At 49.6% G+C, this 20,661-nt stretch overlaps 1 protein-coding gene across 4 annotated transcripts in view; it reads left to right on the forward strand.

Moving 5' to 3' along the window:
- The window catches only part of LOC119159719 (leucine-rich repeat flightless-interacting protein 2), a 50,790-nt gene that overhangs the window by 9,821 nt on the left and 20,308 nt on the right, over window positions 1-20,661 (forward strand). For 2 of the 4 annotated variants that reach the window (XM_037412554.2, XM_037412553.2), the window contains exon 2: window positions 1,614-1,727. In XM_037412554.2, coding sequence (XP_037268451.1) covers window positions 1,650-1,727 — 78 coding nt within the window. In that variant the 5' untranslated portion in view covers window positions 1,614-1,649. Of the gene's footprint in view, window positions 1-1,613; window positions 1,728-7,927; window positions 8,329-20,322; window positions 20,463-20,661 lie in introns of those variants that run through there. The other 2 variants (XM_037412555.2, XM_037412556.2) reach the window with 2 other exon arrangements.

Raw genomic sequence — 20,661 nt, forward strand, 5'->3', positions numbered from 1 at the left:
ATGTAGGGTTCGTCAATGCTCCGATTCCGTAGTGCCTGCATTACTGCTGATGTCTCGACTGAGTCAAACGCCTTCTCGTAATCTATGATTCTATGTATAGGGGTTGGTTGTATTCCATGTATTTCTGTATTACCTGATTGATAGTATGAATATGGTCTATTGTGGAGTAACCTGCACGAAATCCTGCTTGGTCCTTCGGTTGATCGAACTCTAATGTCCCCATTATTCTATTAGCTATTATTTTTGGAAATAGTTTGTAGAGAACAGACAATAAAGGGATCGGTCTGTAATTTTTCAAGTCCTTGACGTCTCCTTTCTTATAAATTAAGATGATGTTGTTGATGTTCTTCCAAGATTCTGGTACCCTTCCTGTCAACAGACACTTGGTATAAAGGTGGCCAGTTTTTCCAACACAATTTCTCTGCCATCTTTCATCAAGTCCATTGTTATCTTATCCTCACCAGCGGCTTTGCATTTTTGCATTATCTTCAAGGCTTTTCTGCTGATAGTTCTTACATTATGGTCGTAGTTGTCCCAGCTACTGTACAGATCTCTGCAAAACTCCTCCGCTGCTTTAACTGTTCTATCTATATTCATTATTTGTAGTTACTTTGCCTTCCTTTTCCTTTATTGAATACATCTGGTTTTTGTCTATCCCAAGTTTTCTCTTCACTACTTTGAGGCTTCCTCCATTCCTTAAAGCATGTTGAATCATCTCCATGTTATACCTTCTTAAATCACATACCTTACGCTTGTTAATCAACTTCAAAAGCTCTGCCAGTTCTATATTGTCTGTTGTATTTGAGGCTTTCATGTCCTGACGTTTCTTAATGCGGTTCTTCGTCTCCTGAGACAGCTTGCTAGTGCCCCACCTAACTACTGTACCTCTAACTTCCACTGCACACTCCGTAATGATACTTGTCAGATTATCATTCATTGAGTCAGCGCTAAGCGCGTATATATGTGCATTTAAACGTGGGAGCGTCAGTCAGTGCCAGCTTTTTCCATGGCGGTGAGTGTGGAACGCTCGTCTTTCCTGTCTGGCGTCACATTTTACAGCATCTTATTACGAGGTCGCAGCTGACCAGTAATCCCTCGCATACTACCTCAAGGAATCAAGTCTGCCAGAACAAGACCCTCGCTGTGAATGAAGGAAAGTGTAAATTTAATGGCTCATTTTCTTTGTTAGACACAACATCAATGAGAACATACGCGCAATAATGCCTGGAAAAGTATCATAACTTCTGACAGAGGCATAAATTGCTCTGTAGGTTGTTGTTATAGCCACAGAAACTAGGCTTCATCTCCCGAGTTTATGATGTGCAGTGCAAGTTATCAATATTTCGATTGCCCGTAGAAAATTTACTGATATAGGCACTGCGATTAACACGACACCTTGTCCACCAAGGTTTCTGTCGCCAAATATAGTTTGTCACGATATTTGCAGTTTTCAGGACATCCAGCCTTGTGCGTGTACATTTGTAAATGAAAGTGAGAGATGAGCTTGACATTACCGGTATATGAATTCGAAGTGTGAATGCTTTTCATGCACATCTACTGTTCAGAATTTCGGGAAAATGATGAAGCTGCTTTAATGGCTGGTTGTGTTGCAGATAAGGTGTCCCGGATGTGAGCATCTGCCAGTCCAGATGGCAACCGGTGGTCGACGCAGGGTGGCCACTAAGCTCTACAGTGCGGCAGAGGACCTGGATCAGATCGCCAGGGAGGTAAGTGGCTGCTATGCCTAAAGCATTTAGTTTTGTTGCTCTTATTACAATGGCTGTCGGATAGAAGGCAAATTAATCCCCTCTTGCATCTTGTCATGGTCGTGAAGCATGGCAGATTTCGGTGTGCCTGGAAACCTTGGAAATGCTCCAATAAGGCAAAGCACCCCGAATAATTTTTCCTGCCAATCGTGGCTCCTTCAATGCTACTTCAAGAAATGCTTCAAAGTTCATCTTTTATGGCTCAAGTGTGCTTGATTCCGTTATGGCTCAAATGTACTTGATTCCGTTAGAATAAGAGGACTGACTAACACTTACTGTGCGAGCACCATCTATGGGAACTTTTGCTGGGTAGGATGCAGCAGAAAGTAAAAGCAAGGCTGCTGAGAAATTAATAATGATAATATTTAAATGGGTTGCACATAGAGTATTGTTGAACCAAAATAATGTATCTAGAAAAAAAAAGTCTCTTTTCAAGTAAGCAGGTGGGGCGTGGATTTAACGGTGCTGCATGTATGCTTGTGCATGCATTTGTATGTGTGCATATTTATATACACAAGCAATATTCGAAAGTTTTGGTAGGGGGAGGGGGAGTGGAACACTCCGTCTTTTTCCTCCTGGCAGCACCAGCGGTACAAGCACAACATAGGCAAGACGAAAGTTCACGCATACATGAAGGCTTGAAATGATGTGCAGTTGAGCATCGAATCTCACTGGAGCCACCATTTTCAAAGTAACACTTGTCTTTGTGAAGGCAGCAACTGATTTCCTCATAGGGAGTGACATTTTCATGTGCATATAGCCACTCTCCCACTGCTCCTGCGCTGAAGAAGAAAGGAATACGCCAGTGTTGCCTAGAGAAAGACAATGAGTGTAATTTGTAAGAAGTCGGTTTAACTATAATTGGCAAAGTTAGTGTATACTCTATAATGTTAAAATGAGACTCCTAAAATCAAGGTGTAATTTCGCTTAGTCCTGTAGGAAATTATATTAAAGACGTCCTTGCAAGTGAGAAGATGGTGTTATTATCGTGCTTCTTTGGATTATCATATCTAAAGGCGGACCAGCGCTATCGTGCCAGTTGATCGAAAATTCTCAGCCTGCAAGTGTGACTCAGAATTCCTTGCACTTGATTTCTGTTTCAGTACACTTCTCTCATCTTAATTTGTTGTCCCTGTTTCACATGCATGGTAGTAGACATCAATTATTATTATTATTATTATTATTATTATTGTTATTATTATTATTATTATTATTATTATTATTATTATTATTATTATTATTATTATTATTATTATTATTATTATTATGTGGTTATTGCCTCTCTGTTTCTGGTTGTTATGGAATGAAGCGAACTGCGAATAAACCAGGACTGCACGAAAAAATAGCAGAAATGGACAGTTTTACAACTCGTAGGAATCGAGCTTTTCCCCCAAGGAGCGCTTGTGCAGATGTTCTTGAGCGAAGGTATCGCACGCCTGGATACGGATGAAGCACGGCCTCCGAGCTTGTGGGCCAGCCTTCCGACGCGCAATCTTGGGGGGGACTTGGATGGGAGAAAGTTAATTACGCGCGCTCGTCATAGGTGGCGGCACAGTCCCGTGCGCCCCAAGGCTCGAGCGTATACCGCGCTATGGTGTGGCAGCTTGGGCTAGTTGGTATGGCATGACGATAGTTATAGCGCGAAAACAAAAACGGCGACACAGAGACAAGCGCTCGTGTCCTTCGTGTCGCTGTGTCGTCGTTTTGTTTTCGCGCTATATGGTGTAATAAGTGCGCGAACACCGGTTGCGAGGACTGTAGTGTGCGAGCGGTCCGGTCGGTTTCAGCGGTGTGTGTGCCGAACTGTCGAGAACGTGCCGCTACGTGGATGCTGTAGGTAAAAACAAAGTGCACGAATAAACGAATTTGGAAACAATCAAATATGCCGTACGTACTCTTTCTTTTCGGCATTTACAACGTAAAAAAATAAACCTGTGCACTTAGAGGGGGCATTGGGTAATGGGCGGGCGTAAACGAGGGGTGAAAACTTCCGAGGTCGTACGCATGCCCGAGAATCAGGTTGACAAGGTACGTGCGCTCGGGTGCGTTCAGGTGCTGTATTTTTTGTTGCGAAATGGTGTGACGTACACAATTTTGATACGTGCCCACTGCTCCCTGATTGAGCAATGAGAACTTGTCGGCGTGTTTTGGCTGAAGCCCTTTAGCCCTTTAGTTTTGACACGCTTCACCGCGAACGCGCTTTCGACCGTCCACGTTAAGCTGCCGAGTGGAGTGCACTTGCACTGACTGACGTGCACCGTGAGCGAGTTCGGACAGAAGTTTCATATGTTACACGCTTCGTCCTGTCCTCAATTTCAAATAAAAATTATTATTTGAATTATTTACCGTCCCAGATAATGGTCATCGCGAAATTGTCAGTGCATTTATAGCTCACAAGATGTTCAAATTAATGTTTTATCGCCTGGTATTACAAATGGATCCAGGCTTATGGGGTATTTCAAAACTATTGTTCCGTTTGTTTGGCTAAACAGTGTTAGTTTACCATCGAAAAAAAAAAAAGGAAGGCTGAAATTGCCGCTTTTGTATTGCGTGGTCGAGCAGCAGCGCGCAGACGTGACGGTGACGTTACGTATGCTCAAAATCGCGGTGCACTTTCGCTACGGAAAAACGTGCACATTTTCAAGAATGCAGTCTCTCATTTGACTTCTTTTTTCTTTCTTTCTGAATCAGAACTTGCCAGATTCACTCCGGGCGGTTCCCTTTCGGCATAGCTTATCTATGTTGAACAGTTCACTGGTTCTGAGCGAACGCTGTCGGAATTTACGACGTCATGGGACGAGTTTAAGTGCGCAAACTTCACTGTGGAGTCGCCACCGTTGCTTGGTTTACGCGTATGCCCTGATTTCCAGGCCACCGCTGCTATTGTTCTCTCGGTGCAACCGTTGCGGCCAGTTTAGAATACACAACTCCGTTCTCTAGAGCAGGGATGACTGCGGTGTGAACGATAGGGCCTCATCGCGGCCGCTAAGTGTGAGGGGAAAAAAAAAACGAAAAAAAAAAACGCGATATTGAATATGTGGCAAACCGAAAAGCGGACGAAGATTCAGAACTCGGGGAAACTCGGACGAAGCTCGTCCCTTTGCATCGCGATCATCAACAAACGTTAAGTTATGGGATGAGAAGTTTTCGTTTAAGACTGGGTCGTGTACGACGGATCAGTCTAACCTTGTTATGCAAACTTCTCCTAATGCCTTTCTTTTCCCTTTTTCCTTATCCCGGTGAGGAGTAGCAATGCTAGGAGCCCGCGTTCTAGGACGACCACTGCTCATTCTCATTAAACGTCCTCTTTTTCTTTCATTTTTATTGATGTGCAATCAGATTTTGGGTTGGCCCGGGAACGGTGACAGCAATCAGAAGTGCATGTGTATAACTCCGCCAAGTTCTGTAGAGTCGCGGGCAGATTTTGCAATGCCTTGTAACACGCGCTCGCGCCGGGGCATGAGCGCGCGATTCGAAAACAGGGCTATTCATTACCGAAGCCTTTCTTGCTGCTTCATAAAAACGGCTTTGTTTTGTCGGGCCTGTTTGCTTTTATCGTGTTCAAGAGGAAGTGCAGTCGGACTCTAACACTTCGCTTAGGTGCGATCATTATGCAATTCAAGCCAATTTTGTGTGTATATCCCACGCGGAGGTGAAGTACCGAGCTTGAGTGTGCAAGCGAGAAGTTGTCGTCGACCAAAAGCTTTCCTTATTAGAACTTTAAGTTGCAGCGTTGGCGGACGTCCTTATAGGTAGAAAAGCTGGGCTATAGTTGCCGATTGCAGCCGTGAGACCTACGTAACCAGCAAAAAACGAGACCCGTAGTGTGTTTCTTGATCTCGTCCGACGTCTATCTTGCGCATTCTATAGGTATACATGGCTGATCTTTATCCACCTTACAATTCTCTGAAAGTTTGATTCACCATCATAGCACGTGGGGGGGGGGGGGGAGAGAGGCGCAAGGGCAGCCCTACACATTGACATTATAGGGAGGGGGATGCTGCGACGAACCCCCCCCCCTCTTCCTGAAGGGCCCGCTTATGTTTGTCATACATACTGTAACGAGTTACCTTCGAGATAGGTAATAGTGCACTTGAAGTTGTAAAAGACTATGTCTACTTAGGGCAGGTAATAACCGCAGAGCCTAACCACGAGATTGAAGTAACTAGAAGAATAAGAATGGGGTGGAGCACATTCGGCAAGCACTCTCAAATTATGACAGGTAGATTGCCACTATCCCTCAAGAGGAAGGTATATAACAGCTGTATCTTGCCGGTACTTAGCTACGGAGCAGAAACCTGGAGACTTACAAAGAGGGTTCAGCTTAAATTGAGGACGACGCAGCGAGCAATGGAAAGAAAAATGGTAGGTGTAACCTTAAGAGACAAGAAGAGAGCAGAGTGGATTAGGGGACAAACGGGGGTTAAGGATATCATAGTTGAAATCAAGAAGAGGAAACGGACATGGGCCGGGCATGTAGCGCGTAGACAGGATAACCGCTGGTCATTAAGGGGGGTAACTAACTGGATTCCCAGAGAAGGGAAGCGGGTTAGGGGGAGACAGAAGGTTAGGTGGGCAGATGAGATTAAGAATTTTGCGGGTATAAATTGGCAGCAGCAAGCACAGGACCGGGTTAACTGGCGGAACATGGGAGAGGCCTTTGTCCTGCAGTGGACGTAGTCAGGCTGATGATGATGACTGTAACGACTGTGCGTGCTATAAGTGACACCACGTGGGGCCTATATGCACAGGGTCGTCAGCATAGAAGGTGAACACTACACTAGCGTTTAAGACCTCATTGATGATTATGCTTAAACTCGTCGACAACTTATCTTGTCATGGGAGAGAAGGCTACGGAGGTGGGGTTTCCGCACATTTGTGTTGCTCACGCAATTGGCACGTCAGCTTGCGGCTGATTACCAACAACAACAACGAAAATTCAAGGCGCGAAAGAAAATTTATTTCGCGCCTTGTTTGAATTTTTTTGTTGTTGTTGTTGTTGGGACGATGTCCCTGCGCAACGTGTTGAAAGATGTATGAAGGTGTGGATCCTCCTCCAATAAAGCCTGTTCTCGTCTGGTTCTTCTCGTGTGCCCTGTTTAGTGGCGCTCTCACGATGGTTTCCACGTCAAAACATCAACTCGCCCTAAAGTCAACGCTCAAAGAAAAAAAAAATAAGTTGTATTCGGAGAGTAGTTTTGCTACACAGCAGCAATCGTCATCCGACTTGCTTGCGTTTCCTTTCTTAAAACGTTGGCCTCTTTCCTTTCAAGAATGCCATGTCACACTGATAACGCGGCGCGCCTTTCGTGACCGCCAAGTATCATACTGGAACCGCGGGGATAAAGCGAGGATGGTACTTGAAGTAGATTACGATTGTTGTTTTGCGGCAGGAACACTCCCCAAACGCTCGATCTTTTTAGAGTAAACTCGTCTAAACTATATGTAACCCACGACTTTCAACAAATTTCGGAATCTCATAATGAATAAATCGACATTCATTTCAGCTTTTAAAAAATTATCAGTAAATTTAAGTACTATCTTTTGTGGCGTGGTAGCCGGCACGCGCTTCGATTGTTTATCTTCCACTGCGTTGACAAGAAATGTTTGGAAAATTATTGTTGTGCTTATCGACACAGTGATTAGACCTCCTGCTACAGACATTTTTCTCTAGTGAGGCCGAAAAAGTGTTTGTTTTATCGGTTCGAATAAAAAAAAAAGTGTTCACTTTAGATGCGGTCGACTCTGTGCATATGTTCGGCCTTGTACATACGTGGTGGCGCGTGCGGACGAAGTATATGATCTTTTTTGCGATTCTCGCATCAACTTCGTATCGCATGCTTCGACGGTTGCAATGCTGCTTTAGTGCAGGATTGGAAGCTGATGGACTGGCATCTAAAGCTGTGTCATGTTCCCGTTGTCCTATTTATGGTATAACCCGTTGAGTTTCGCGTGCCGTATTCAAACGTCACGTCACACTGTCTTCCTCCAGAGAATACATTGCCCGCGCAACCTTGCTACTGCACGCGCGCGTTTAAGCCATCTCGCCCATGAGATCGGGGAGCTTGCGTGCGGAGAGAACGCCCTGCCGTTTGCTGCGCATCTACCCTTGTCACATCCGGATCTATTCTAGCCGTGGCCAGAAGCGCAGGCCGAGACGATGCACCCGACTGCGGGCTCGAGGTTACCGACCACGTGCCGGGCACGCTGGAAGTTCTTCCTTTTCCGGATTCGCCGTCCCCTCTACCTCATCCATCTCCTCCCCTGCAGTCTGCCAAGCGTGCGCGGCGGGCGGCGCAAGCCGCGGCCCGTCTTCGACGCGGGTTGACGGTGGGTTCATCGTGTTGGAAGGGCAGGGGGCGTTGTCGTCGAAGGGTGAACCAGCGCCTCCTTGTGGCGGCGCACAGTCCTTCTCGTGCGCGCCGAGTGTCGGCCGCGCTTTGAGCGAGTGCGCGTAGCTCTTTGCCCCGAGATAAGCGTGGCACTCGGCATGGTGCACCAGGCCGGCCTGCTGGCTGCGCTGGAGGAGCCGCCGCGCAAGTTCTACATCCGCAACTATCGCGTGAGTCTCTCTCTCCCTCCGTCCTAGCACGATGCCTCCCTCGCTTCTCCGAGAGTGTCTTGCTGCGAGATCGCGCAACTACAGCTTTGCGCGAGCCGTTCTCTTTTTGTCCGCACTCCAGCGCGTCCGTCGAGGGCCACGTCGCGACTGACCATCGCTAGCTGTAGAGCGTGGCATACCCTCGTGTCCACCTGATGTCCTTTGAAGTGTCGCAGCGCTATCCACTTTTCGGAAGCAGTGGAGGAGGGATATTTTTGTTTTTTTTGTACAGTGATGGAAGTGCTGCTCCAACTGCTCCAAAAGAGAAATGCTGCCCGAAACAGTAATTTTTTTTTTTCTGCCATGGCATATAGAGAGTGAAAAATGGCCATTCTAAGGGAGTGTCTTTCCCATAAGTTCGGGTGCCCCCCCCTCCCCCTCGAAAAAAAATTTCTGGCTACGCGCCTGGCTGATGGGCCTTCGCTCGCACACCGAACTTTAACGAGACCGCCCGAATACCCACACTTATATTGCGCGTTGTCCGCTAACAATTATCTGTTTTTCTGTCATCACGAAAATTGTGTCTACAGACGGAACGGCCCCGTTTTCGGTGCCACGACCAGATACGTGCGAATGCTGGCCACCACGCGAACCACCGCACTGCCGGAATTCACGCTTAACACAAACACTACAGCATACAAATATCAAGCCTCACACCTCTAACCCAACTCATCGAAGAAAGCAAAAAATAAATAAATAAATGTGAATCTGCCTGTGTGCAGTGTGTGAACCAGAGCTGCCTATCAGGTATATTCGCCAGGATACCTTGCGAACGTAATGGGTCAGCGTACTGTTCAACAAAGCCATTCCGATTCACCTCCAGGCGCGTATGTGCCCACGACTCCGATGTTAGCGAATTAGCAGCAGCAGCGCCGTTCCGTGTCGAATCGGGCTGCGCAGAAAAGAGAGAGGATATCGAGGCGACGGTATAGCGCAAACAGTTGGCACGGGGCCGTTTCATGCTTGCCTAATCGCGGCCAGCATCGGGAAGCTAAGAGGCAAGGCGTTAGAGTAGAAGCTTCTGAAGTATGGTTGCAGCAGGATTATGGAAAAAAAGAAGAAAAAATAAGAAAAACGAAACTATACGTATGATGACGTCGCCCTGATGCTCAGTACGCATGATTTCTCCGTGGCTTCATTACTGCAGCTAACGCACGCATGGCTCTAATTGAGCACTTGTTCACTGATATATATTCATAATGACGGCACTGCATTCGGAATAAGAAATACCGAAAGCAATGTTCGATTACTTTCCCCGCGCCAGAGCAGCCGAGGATGTGCTCAGATACTCGTGACGTCACCAGCGTGGAGATTTTCGGCGTGAAAGTGAATTGAGACTATAATTTGACGTTGTCATCTGCGCTTATGTATCAAAATACTTTTTTTTTTTCAATCTAAACCGTTTCACTGCGACCGTTAGGCGAGGTAACTAACTCGACGAACGTGTGCGAGCTTCGTTGCATTGCATTGGCTTGCCGTGGAGAAGGACCAAAACGTGCCGCCGTTGCTGAGAGAAGTTTCGCCGCTTAAGTGCGGCTGCGAAAGTGTTGAAACTATTTACGCTTTGTATGTGTGTATGTGTACGCAGACATAGACGCACGCTCACGAACATCTATTAAGGGGTGTCGGGCTGCCCCCTTCTTTTTGTCACACAAAGAGAAAAAACCCAGGTGGTCGAAATTTCCGGAGCCTTCCACTACGGGTTCTCTCGTAGTCATGTGGATGATGATGATAATAATAATAATAATAATAATAATAATAATAATAATAATTATTATTATTATTATTATTATTATTATTATTATTATTATTATTATTATTATTATTATTATTATTATTATTATTATTATTCGACACATTTTCTCTCGGACAAGCATCAATTTTCACGTGAACGCAGTATATGGTACATCGGTCTGGAAAGGGAGTACGTGAATGCTTATAGCCATAGCCTCCGCTTCTCCGTTGCAATTTTTACTGTCTGCGGAAACATGGTTGACATGTAGGTACAACAGAGGCACTTGAGCTTGGTGCAAAAAGACTGTTGTAGTGCTCTTGTCCAAGCAGAAAAAAAAAAGAGAAGTATAGTCTCTACGAATGATTGTACTTTTATGACAGCAAATGGATGGTGGTGCTGCAGTCCAACCTTTCAAAGCTCTTCATCCGCTTCTGTTCTTCCTCTCTGCCTTTCTTATACGCATACATGTCTGTTACAATACGTTGCTTAATATTCATGTTCTATTAACATAATACTCTGTTATTCCAGTGTTGCGTCATTTGTTTGAACTCAGTGGTGCAAGATGGTGCCACCAGTTTTTCTCCGTTGCTAAACGAATTTTTGGACCTGTACCTTCGCCGAGCCCTGACTGATGCTTTTGAGTGCGTGGGACGCTTATTTCACCTTTTTTTTTTCCTTTTTTTTTTCTTACCGCCGGCTCAAGCATACGTCTCGCATTGCAAGGTTTGTCGGTTTCGCGGGAAATATTTACAACGCCCCACGCTGCGTCGGCTCCATTCACCTCTGTGTATGTACGTGGTGATTTATGCTCGCCAGTGGGCGCGGCTCGTCTGACTCTCGATGCTCCTTCGCGCCATGGCGGAAGCGTCCGTCTTGATGCACATAAGTAAGGATTAGGAGAGGAGGAGGTAGAAATAACAGCTATAGCCGATTTGTTAAGCTTTCCGATCTATTGCCCCGCTGATTCACTTTGGGAGCGTGCCTTGCCGGATCCTGAAATGAAACAAAACAAAAGGGAGTGTCTGCAAGAGTTGCTTGGCCGGCTCTTCTCGTTGGCAGTGTTTCGACTTGTTCGATGTTTCGCAGCGCTGACTCGTGGCCCGCGTTTTGAAACCCTTAGCTCTCGCGTCTTTTTTTTTTTGTTGTTGTTTTTCCGTCGAGAGGTACTTGCGTGTGTGCGTTGTATATGTATGTGTCGGTCTTCTGTTCGCTAAGCACCCGTTTGAACTGCGCCGAAGGAAGGGCGGGAGGAAAAGCAAGGCGCTTTCTTCAAGACGGCGGCGTTCTAAAATACCCCGGCGGTGGCTGGAACGAGACGGGCTCGCGTCTCGGTCGCCTTTCCTAGTCATCCGCGGCTGCTGCTTCTCCGTTTCATTTGTTGCGTGCAGCGTGCCGGAGAAGTGACGGCATACTGGTTCCAAAGAGTGGTTCGTCGCGCCACCCAGGCGCAGCTCGACGGTACGCGACTGCCAACTTTCGGGGAAAAAAAGAAAAAAGACCCCGCGCTTCCAAAAACAAACGCCCGTCTTCCGGGAGCTTCGGAGAAATAGAATCGTAAAAAGCTTTTACAAGGTTGCATATAGAACGCTTCGAAAGGGCAGCGGTATGATACAGTACATTTCGACTGCTTGCAGAAGCGCGCGCGGAACCGGGGGGCTTCAGCATTCGTGATGGTGCATGAAAGGTGGCTCGAGATCGCCACCGTCTTCAGTCAACCGCTGAGAATACTTTTCGCCCCGTTGCATGTCCAATGTTTTTTTCACCTACAACGAGCTCGTCTCCAGCAAGCCGCCGAGGGTTTCCATGGAAACAAAAGGGCGTGTAAGCAAGCCGTTATACTGGACATGCACGCGTCGTAGTCGGTTGTTGTTGGCGCAGCTTCAATTTCACCACACCTCAGCTTGACACGTCAATAATTTAACGCGTGAAGAGGAACCTCGTTGCACTCGGAAGAAAGCTTAAACGAAGAACGATGGCGACAATATGATTGATCGCAGGACGTCACCACGGCTTCCCAGGCAAGCGTGTTGGCGCGAATTTGCGGTGCGAAGTTTGGTCATCACTGTCTCCTCTGTGCCGTACTTGGTGAAGTCTCGGCTGCGCTGGCCTGTTTTATGTTTATTTTCAGTGACCGTTGAACTGTCTTTGTATGGCGATACCTTTAGATTCTCGAGAACCACCGTGCTAATGATCACGCACTTCGCGGACTAAGCCTGGAGCGCGCAATCACCCATTGCGGAAAGGCTCGTTTCTCTTTGTGTAACTATCGGGCCTCTTGAATTATTCGTCCTGACCACCTGTCCCGCTCTGACCTGGCGACCAGTGGCGGAAGGCATCACCTCAGACAATCTGGGACTGTCACGGAAAGACAGTCGGAAAAGACCAGCGAATCAAGCGTTCGCAGTCCATCTATTCGTGTGCGAGCCGCAGAACTCGGGTATTGCATGTCAACTGCCAGCACGATTCTCGCAATCTGTCTCTGAGGACAGACAAAGAAAAAAAATGCGAATTCCTGCGCTCCCTACATGTGTTTGGCACGGAGCTCGCGAAGCATAATGATGGCGCAGGAGTGTCGGGCCGAATTCCTACCGCGCAACAGTGCGACCGCCAAAACGCACCTCGCCGCTAAACACAAACGCCTCCCCCTGTTTGTGAGTCACCGTCAACCATGACGGACGGGGCAGGGCCATGCTGGCGCGATAGATGCGTCTGCACGGGTGCCAAGATCAAAGTCGCGACGACACTAAAAGGGTGGGTGGGGGGGGGGGGGGAGTTTGTTCCCGCAGCTCTGCCCTGGGGCATAGAGTCGTTGGAGTCGCTCCAGGGTCGAGGTGTGGCAAGCGTTCCGAAGGGACCGAGGCGGAGTCCCGCGTTCCACAGCCAGCTGCTGCAGCCAGCCAGGCGGGGAGGACAAACTTCGTCGCGCTGTCCAGGGCTGTACTTGCTGCATGCATATGGCGGCACATACGGAGCGCGAAGGCTTGCCGCTTCCTCCTTTTCCCCTTGCCACTGTCGTCACCTGTCAGGTGTGAGACGACGTGCGGCTGTTTTCGCACCCGCTGAGGTGTGCGAAAACATGCGACAGAAGGCGTTCACGCTTGACATTTCCCACTGAGCACACCGGACTGTCTGTCGACAAGACAGCAACACTGTCCGGTGCCTCATGCTTGATTTCGCGCTGTCCAATCGGGCAGTCATGGCCAGTCGCATACTCGTACACTTTGCCACTGCAGCACTTGCAATCAGAGATTCGCGGACAACGCACGAAGAACCCGGGAAGTAGAGGGGTGTGGGGTTGCTTCCCGAAGTAATAGGGACAAGGTGCACAATCTGCCCCGTAAATTTACTCTGTCGGCCTCGTCTTCTATGTCTTTCTCTTTCTAGTATTTTTTTATCCCCTTACCCCATCCCCTACAAAGAACTTGACTGTGTCGCCTAAGAGGCAGACAGAAATTAGCTCCTTTTTCATTTCCCCGAAGAATTACTTACTACCACTTCCCGGCGCTGAGCCGTGTTCCCAACTAGGGCTGCAAAAGTTGCGTCTTTTCCTTTCCTCGGCCTCTCCTGCTCGGACCTTCCCCGTCATTGTTTAAAGAGCGTGCAGGTTATGGCCACGTAGGTTTTCCGTAATGGCGGCCGAAGGTCCATTATAGTGCAATCTAAGAACTGTTTATACTACCGGGAAGACCAGGACAAAAGGCAGGCTATCGCGAGAAACACATCATCGCTTCATTTTTAGATGCGGAGCATCTTATACTCGCGCCTTGTAGTGCGCCGTCCGCGCCGTCCGCACCGCTTCTCGAACATTCGACAGCTGACGCGCGCGCATGCGCCGTCGCCCACTCTTCCACCATCTGTGCATCCCTTCCTCCTCTACACACCGCGCGCGCTTCACTCCTCCACCATCTGTGCACCCTTCCTCCTCTACACACCGCGTTCGACATCTACAATTCTGATTCTCCAGTGGACGCGCATGTGGCGTCGCGCTTCGAGAACATTCAACAGCTGACAGTGCATGCGCCGTCGTGCTGTATATATACTCAAGGTCGGCGCTCGCTCGCTCAGTTGCCGCTCGTCGGTTGGTTTGTACGGCGCGTCGACGTCCAAGGTCGCGGTGAAATGAATTCCAACGAATCCACAAACACAATGATCGACGTCCCTTCGACCAGCGCCGCCCTTTCGCATACGTGTGTACGTGTTCACTCATTTAACACCCCCTCCTACAACCACGTTAACCAATTTAGCCATCGACCCAAGTAAGTCGCAATTTAACACCCCATTTCACAACCACGTTAACCAATTTAGCCATCGACCCAAGTAAGTCGCACTTTAACACCCCGTTAACCAATTATATGGTCCGCATCCTCCTCAGTGTTCCCCCGAGGGAAGCTGCGGGCAATTTTTTTTATTTGTTCGTGTACTGATAGGCATGAGCCCTGCGAATAACACTTTGAAAGCACGTACGTATTGGTGGATAAAAAGACGTGTTTGTCAGTTTTGGTCTTCTGTGCTCCGAAAGCAGCGGTGCTCCGAGCGTCGTCCTGGTCGACTGGTAGCCTCAGACGATGCGCGGAAGAAGCAGTCACAATAAAAAAAGTTACTCGCATCACGTGTAGCCTGCCCTTTAGGGGCGCCTGTATGAATGCGACAGATGCATACCGTATCAAAATTTGCTTATTGGTGGTTTCGAATTTAATCGCGTTTCTAGGGCTCATTTATACGCCTGCAAACAGCAGCGTGTCGTGTCTGTAATTATTGTAACGCATAGCGAGTGACATTCGCTGTGGCGACGACGGCGCCTGCTTTATCGCTGTAGGGGTGACATTTTGGGCTGGCGTATTGTCGCATTCCACTATTGGTCAACTCTGATTGGCCTAGAGGCATATACGTCTGTCCGGGAGAGGGGGCAGAGGGTAATCATTTAAAGGGGGGGCGCCAGTTATGTCCCAGCTTTTTACCGAGTCGTATTTTATACACACCATATTTTAATGCACAAGTTTGTGGCTACGCATGCTTTTTGGCTGTAATGGCTGCCGAGGGTGTCTAGTGGTGCATTAAGAATTCTTCGCTCGTTTAGCCACTCCCCCCCCCCCCCCCCACTCTCGAAAAGCCGACTACCTGTGGTAGGCTCTTGTGAAAAGCAGGACAGCACTTCATTTTCATTTTTAACACGAAAGTGTTTTATGCCGGAGTCCACCGAGACTTCAGTGACGTATTGCTGTCACGGAATTGACGTAAAAAATGCACACTATCAGATGACAAAGAAAAACTTCGAGACGTTTTATCAACAGAAGTCGAGCCCACGACATCCACGTCTGCGACAAGAAATACTGGGCATGCCATCCACTGCGCCACGGTCAAGCATTCCGGATATTTTACAAACACGCCCTTTGTATCTCATACTTTCTTCTCGCACTGATCTTGGTCGGCGTTTAAGAGCGGTAGGGCAATACACCGTGACCGTGCCACCTCCGCGACTCCTGCAGCGCGTCCGTCCCATTCGGCATGTTTCCAAGAGGATGATGATGATGATGAAAAACTTTATCTATTGAGAAATGGGTGGAGTCTCTATAGTCTGGGACCCCATTAGCTTGCGCCCCGGTCCTTGCGTGGGCCATTAGGGCCTCTTGGTCCGGACTTGACAGGGCCGCATCCCACCGATCTCTATTCAAATCCTTTGAAGACATCTGTTGTAGATGTGTTTCTCTGGCACTCCCATGCTATATGATAGAGTGTAGCTAGATTAGTGTTGCATAGCCTACATATGGGTGAGGGGTGGTGCAATTTCGGAAAGCCCCAACGCACCGCGATATGGTGACCTTATAGCCACGGCCTCAAAATAAAAACGGGCCTTAGCCCAAGCCTCGGCCTCGATCATAGCATTCCTTCATATTAACAAGGCCTCTGCGACGCGTGCTTTTCTCGCATTGCTGTAACACCTCGTTCCCGCATAAAAAATCGCGGCTAGCGACACTGCAGCACATGTTGTGGGAGTGCACCAGTAGCGTGCAGAAGTCCCCCATAAACCGGAACACCTCGTTCCCGCATAAAAAATCGCGGCTAGCGACACTGCAGCACATGTTGTGGGAGTGCACCAGTAGCGTGCAGAAGTCCCCCATGAACCGGAACACCTCGTTCCCGCATAAAACATCGCGGCTAGCGACGCTGCAGCACATGTTGTGGGAGTGCACCAGTAGCGTGCAGAAGTCCCCCATGAACCGGAACACCTCGTTCCCGCATAAAACATCGCGGCTAGCGACGCTGCAGCACATGTTGTGGGAGTGCACCAGTAGCGTGCAGAAGTCCCCCATGAACCGGAACACCTCGTTCCCGCATAAAACATCGCGGCTAGCGACGCTGCAGCACATGTTGTGGGAGTGCACCAGTAGCGTGCAGAAGTCCCCCATGAACCGGAACACCTCGTTCCCGCATAAAACATCGCGGCTAGCGACGCTGCAGCACATGTTGTGGGAGTGCACCAGTAGCGTGCAGAAGTCCCCCATGAACCGGAACACCTCGTTCCCGCATAAAACATCGCGGCTAGCGACGCTGCAGCACATGTTGTGGGAGTGCACCAGTAGCGTGCAGAAGTCCCCCATGAACCGGAACACCTCGTTCCCGCATAAAACATCGCGGCTAGCGACGCTGCAGCACATGTTGTGGGAGTGCACCAGTAGCGTGCAGAAGTCCCCCATGAACCGGAACACCTCGTTCCCGCATAAAACATCGCGGCTAGCGACGCTGCAGCACATGTTGTGGGAGTGCACCAGTAGCGTGCAGAAGTCCCCCATGAACCGGAACACCTCGTTCCCGCATAAAACATCGCGGCTAGCGACGCTGCAGCACATGTTGTGGGAGTGCACCAGTAGCGTGCAGAAGTCCCCCATGAACCGGAACACCTCGTTCCCGCATAAAACATCGCGGCTAGCGACGCTGCAGCACATGTTGTGGGAGTGCACCAGTAGCGTGCAGAAGTCCCCCATGAACCGGAACACCTCGTTCCCGCATAAAACATCGCGGCTAGCGACGCTGCAGCACATGTTGTGGGAGTGCACCAGTAGCGTGCAGAAGTCCCCCATGAACCGGAACACCTCGTTCCCGCATAAAACATCGCGGCTAGCGACGCTGCAGCACATGTTGTGGGAGTGCACCAGTAGCGTGCAGAAGTCCCCCATGAACCGGAACACCTCGTTCCCGCATAAAACATCGCGGCTAGCGACGCTGCAGCACATGTTGTGGGAGTGCACCAGTAGCGTGCAGAAGTCCCCCATGAACGGGAACACCTCGTTCCCGCATAAAACATCGCGGCTAGCGACGCTGCAGCACATGTGGGTGTGCACCAGTAGCGTGCAGAAGTCCCCCATGAACCGGGCAGACATGGCAGCCGCGATGCGAGGCGGCTATGCTCAGCCGTGACCTCGCCGATCAACTGTGGGCATTCCGGTACGCCCAGGAAGCCGCCCGTGTCCAACGACTCGAGGCCGTCACCTAGGCTGGGGTGCTTGTAGCCCCACCCCGCTAAATACCGCCGGACATTCTCAATCAAGTTTTTGCTCGCTCACTGGGAAAGAAAGAGAGGAGGAGACAGGATGCGCGTTGCGCTTCCACCTAGTCTGGCCGTGCTGTTTTCGGCCTCCAATAAGCGACGCTTTTCAGGCTGTCATGGCGCTTTCTCCGATTACGTTCTCATTGCTTCACTGCCGCTAACACAAAGGTCTGTCTTATCATTGCTCACTGTCGGCAACGTGGACACATCAACGTTAAAGTACTTCTGTAAGGATGCGTTTTACATTTGTGTAAATCGATTCATATATCACGGAGGCCTTTGAAACCATGCTCTGAATCCATTGGCGGAGCTTGATTTCTTTTGGTGGCGGGGGGGGGGGGGGGGGGACTTGGTTAGAATCAAGTCTAAACGGTGACGCCGGCAAGCGTTAATTTCATTAAGAGAATAGTAGACAGTGTTTACTTCACTAACTTTTACTGCGTCTGTGCCGCTTTGCAGTGTTGGCTCCGCTGTGAGCAGGACAGCTCGTTGCAACTCGTATACTCATATTGGGCATGATAAGTGTGCGCAAGGTCTCCTTTCGTGGGGGGGGGGGGGATTCGTCGCAGCTTTTCCTTTCTCTATAATGTCAATGTAAGGGACGCCCCCTCCACTAGACGCGCACTCATATGGGCCTGAATATCGTATATGAAGTGGTCTACAACCGAAACCGTTTGCTGCACGCCGTCGTGCGGCACAAGTGGGGGCCCAGCTACGAGCGCTTTTCGTATCGTGTCGTACGACGTAGGCCTGCTGTCAGCCAAAGCAGCCCGAGACGCAACCGTCAGGGGGCTTCACGCATCGCGCATATTCGCTCAAGGGATAGTGGCACTGTACTTTGGAGCCAACTTTTGTTCCACAGCATGTTGAGACACTGTTGTTAATCATCTAAAGGCTACCTTGATTTTTTTCCTTTTCTTTAAATTTTGATGGACGGGAAAAACCTTGAGGAATCAGCGATAGGGAGTACGAAAAAAAGAAAGAAAAAAAAAACACCACTGGGGTGGTGGTGGTAGTGGTTAGAAGAGGAGAAAGGCACCTAATTTCTGCAGCTCGGTCGGGTGCACGGCGCAGTGCCCCACGGGGCTGCCGGGTTGCTGCCGTGATGTGTCCCATGCACGGACCCCCCCCCCCCCCCCTCCTTTTTTTTCTTTTTTCGTGGGGAATTTACAGTTCTCATTTTGGACGAAAAGGAATGAACGAAATTAGCTTTATTTGGACCAGGCGTTTAGTACTTCAGCCCTAAGGTGCGTGGCTTCCTCAGTCCAGGTAGCCATATGGCTCGCCGACGCCGCCCGACCCGGTTCACCAATCGCAGCTGGCGGTCGGGGTCTTGCGTCACCAGCAAAGTCTCCCACTGGTCTTCGAATACTTCCTCTGGATCCGTTTCTTCGTTTGCACTGGGCGGTGACGACGGTGTATGTCCGGATTGTTGTCACACTCCAGCACCTTGCGGCGCAAAGTGTTGCGCGTGTCTGAAGGGCAAAACTTGCAGTCCCGTCTCAAGGTCCCTGGATACATTGAAAAATGGAATTTTTTATATTTTGCGGGGAATTTCGGGAATAAATTACATTCGCCTATAAGCACCAATATATTGCAGCCATGGTGCTCCTTCAGCTTCTGCAATCTGTTCTGACGCATGCCGCTCGCAAGTATAGATAGCCCTTAAGATTTCTTTTTGATGTGGAGCGATTTAAAGTTCACTTCTGGTGTGGCAGCTTGGGCTAGTTGGTACGGCATGACGATAGCTATAGCGCGAGAACAAAACGACGACACAGAGACAAGAATGTCTTCGTGTCCTTCTTGTCTCTGTGTCGTCGTTTTGTTCTCGCGCTATAACTATCGTCACTTCTGATGTTTGACTCGAAGCCCACTGTGCACAACGTACCTACAGCACATGATTTAAGATAGTCGTTTTTTTCGTTATGCAAGAGCGCAAGTCATCATTTCAGTAGTTGCAAACACGTTATGCACATGCATTTACAGTGCTGGGGGGAGGGGACGAGGGGGGGGGCGTATATGGTGACAGTTGTCAACGTATTGCGGTGAAAAAGTACCCGAAATATAGAATTCCCATGCCTCGGGATGGGAATTTTCCGGCGTTGTACGGAACATCAGTGCCGCTGCCGTCGTGGCGCGGGTGAGTTCTCCGAAGACGTAGAAATTTTGCGGGCGGGCGTTCCTTGACTTTTTTACGCAGCTTGCAAGTGTGCCATGTCCGGTGACGCGGATGAACGCGTAATCAGAGTACACGGTCACGTTGGTGAAACAAACTATGGCAGCGCCGGCACGGCGTCTGCGCGTCACGTGTGACGTCGCAACGCATAACCGCACGGAAACAGCCCGCAAATTTCCAGGGTCATCGCGTTGCTAGGGTGCCGCTTCTCGCCGTGCTTGGCGGCGGCGCCCTCCGCAACACCGTGCGGCCATGGACGCGTCCGACCCAGCCGCGCCCGTCACGTTGCTGACACCGCGACGGAGCCACGTGTGCGTATAGTACATACGTGCAGCCGAACTCTCGCTCGCGCTGCACATGTTGCGCTTGGAACAAAGAACAATGAAAACGAGGCTTCCTGCCCGCTGCTTTCCGGGGGAGCGTTTCCGCCCCTATCCCGGGACCGCGGCAAAGAACTCGCGCCCGCCGACCGTGGAGCTGGCAGAAGACGCGCTCGCCGAGCGATTTCGCCGTTCGGTGTCTGGTCCTGCGCGTGCTCTGCATTCGTCTCCTCCCGAAACGAGCTGAGCGACGGCGTTCGTCTGAGCTGCCAGTGCGCATGCGTTGCTGACTCTCCGGGCCGAGGAGCTTGAGAATGGGTATGAGGCCCGTATTCTTTCGTTCGAATGGCGGGTAAATAAAGCAGTCGGGTCCTGTACGCGTCTTGGATGTTCAGAAGACGCCCGTGTGCCACCTCTGTTGACCGGCTTCCGGGCTGCTGCCGAGGCGTAAACAGGATTTTATTTGGGAGAGGATTTGACTCACTGTCCACCTGTTTGTGTGTGTCAGTGGCGCGTA

This window comes from Rhipicephalus microplus, chromosome 1 (assembly GCF_043290135.1).
Source record: "Rhipicephalus microplus isolate Deutch F79 chromosome 1, USDA_Rmic, whole genome shotgun sequence".
Classification (NCBI taxonomy): Eukaryota; Metazoa; Arthropoda; class Arachnida; order Ixodida; family Ixodidae; genus Rhipicephalus; species Rhipicephalus microplus.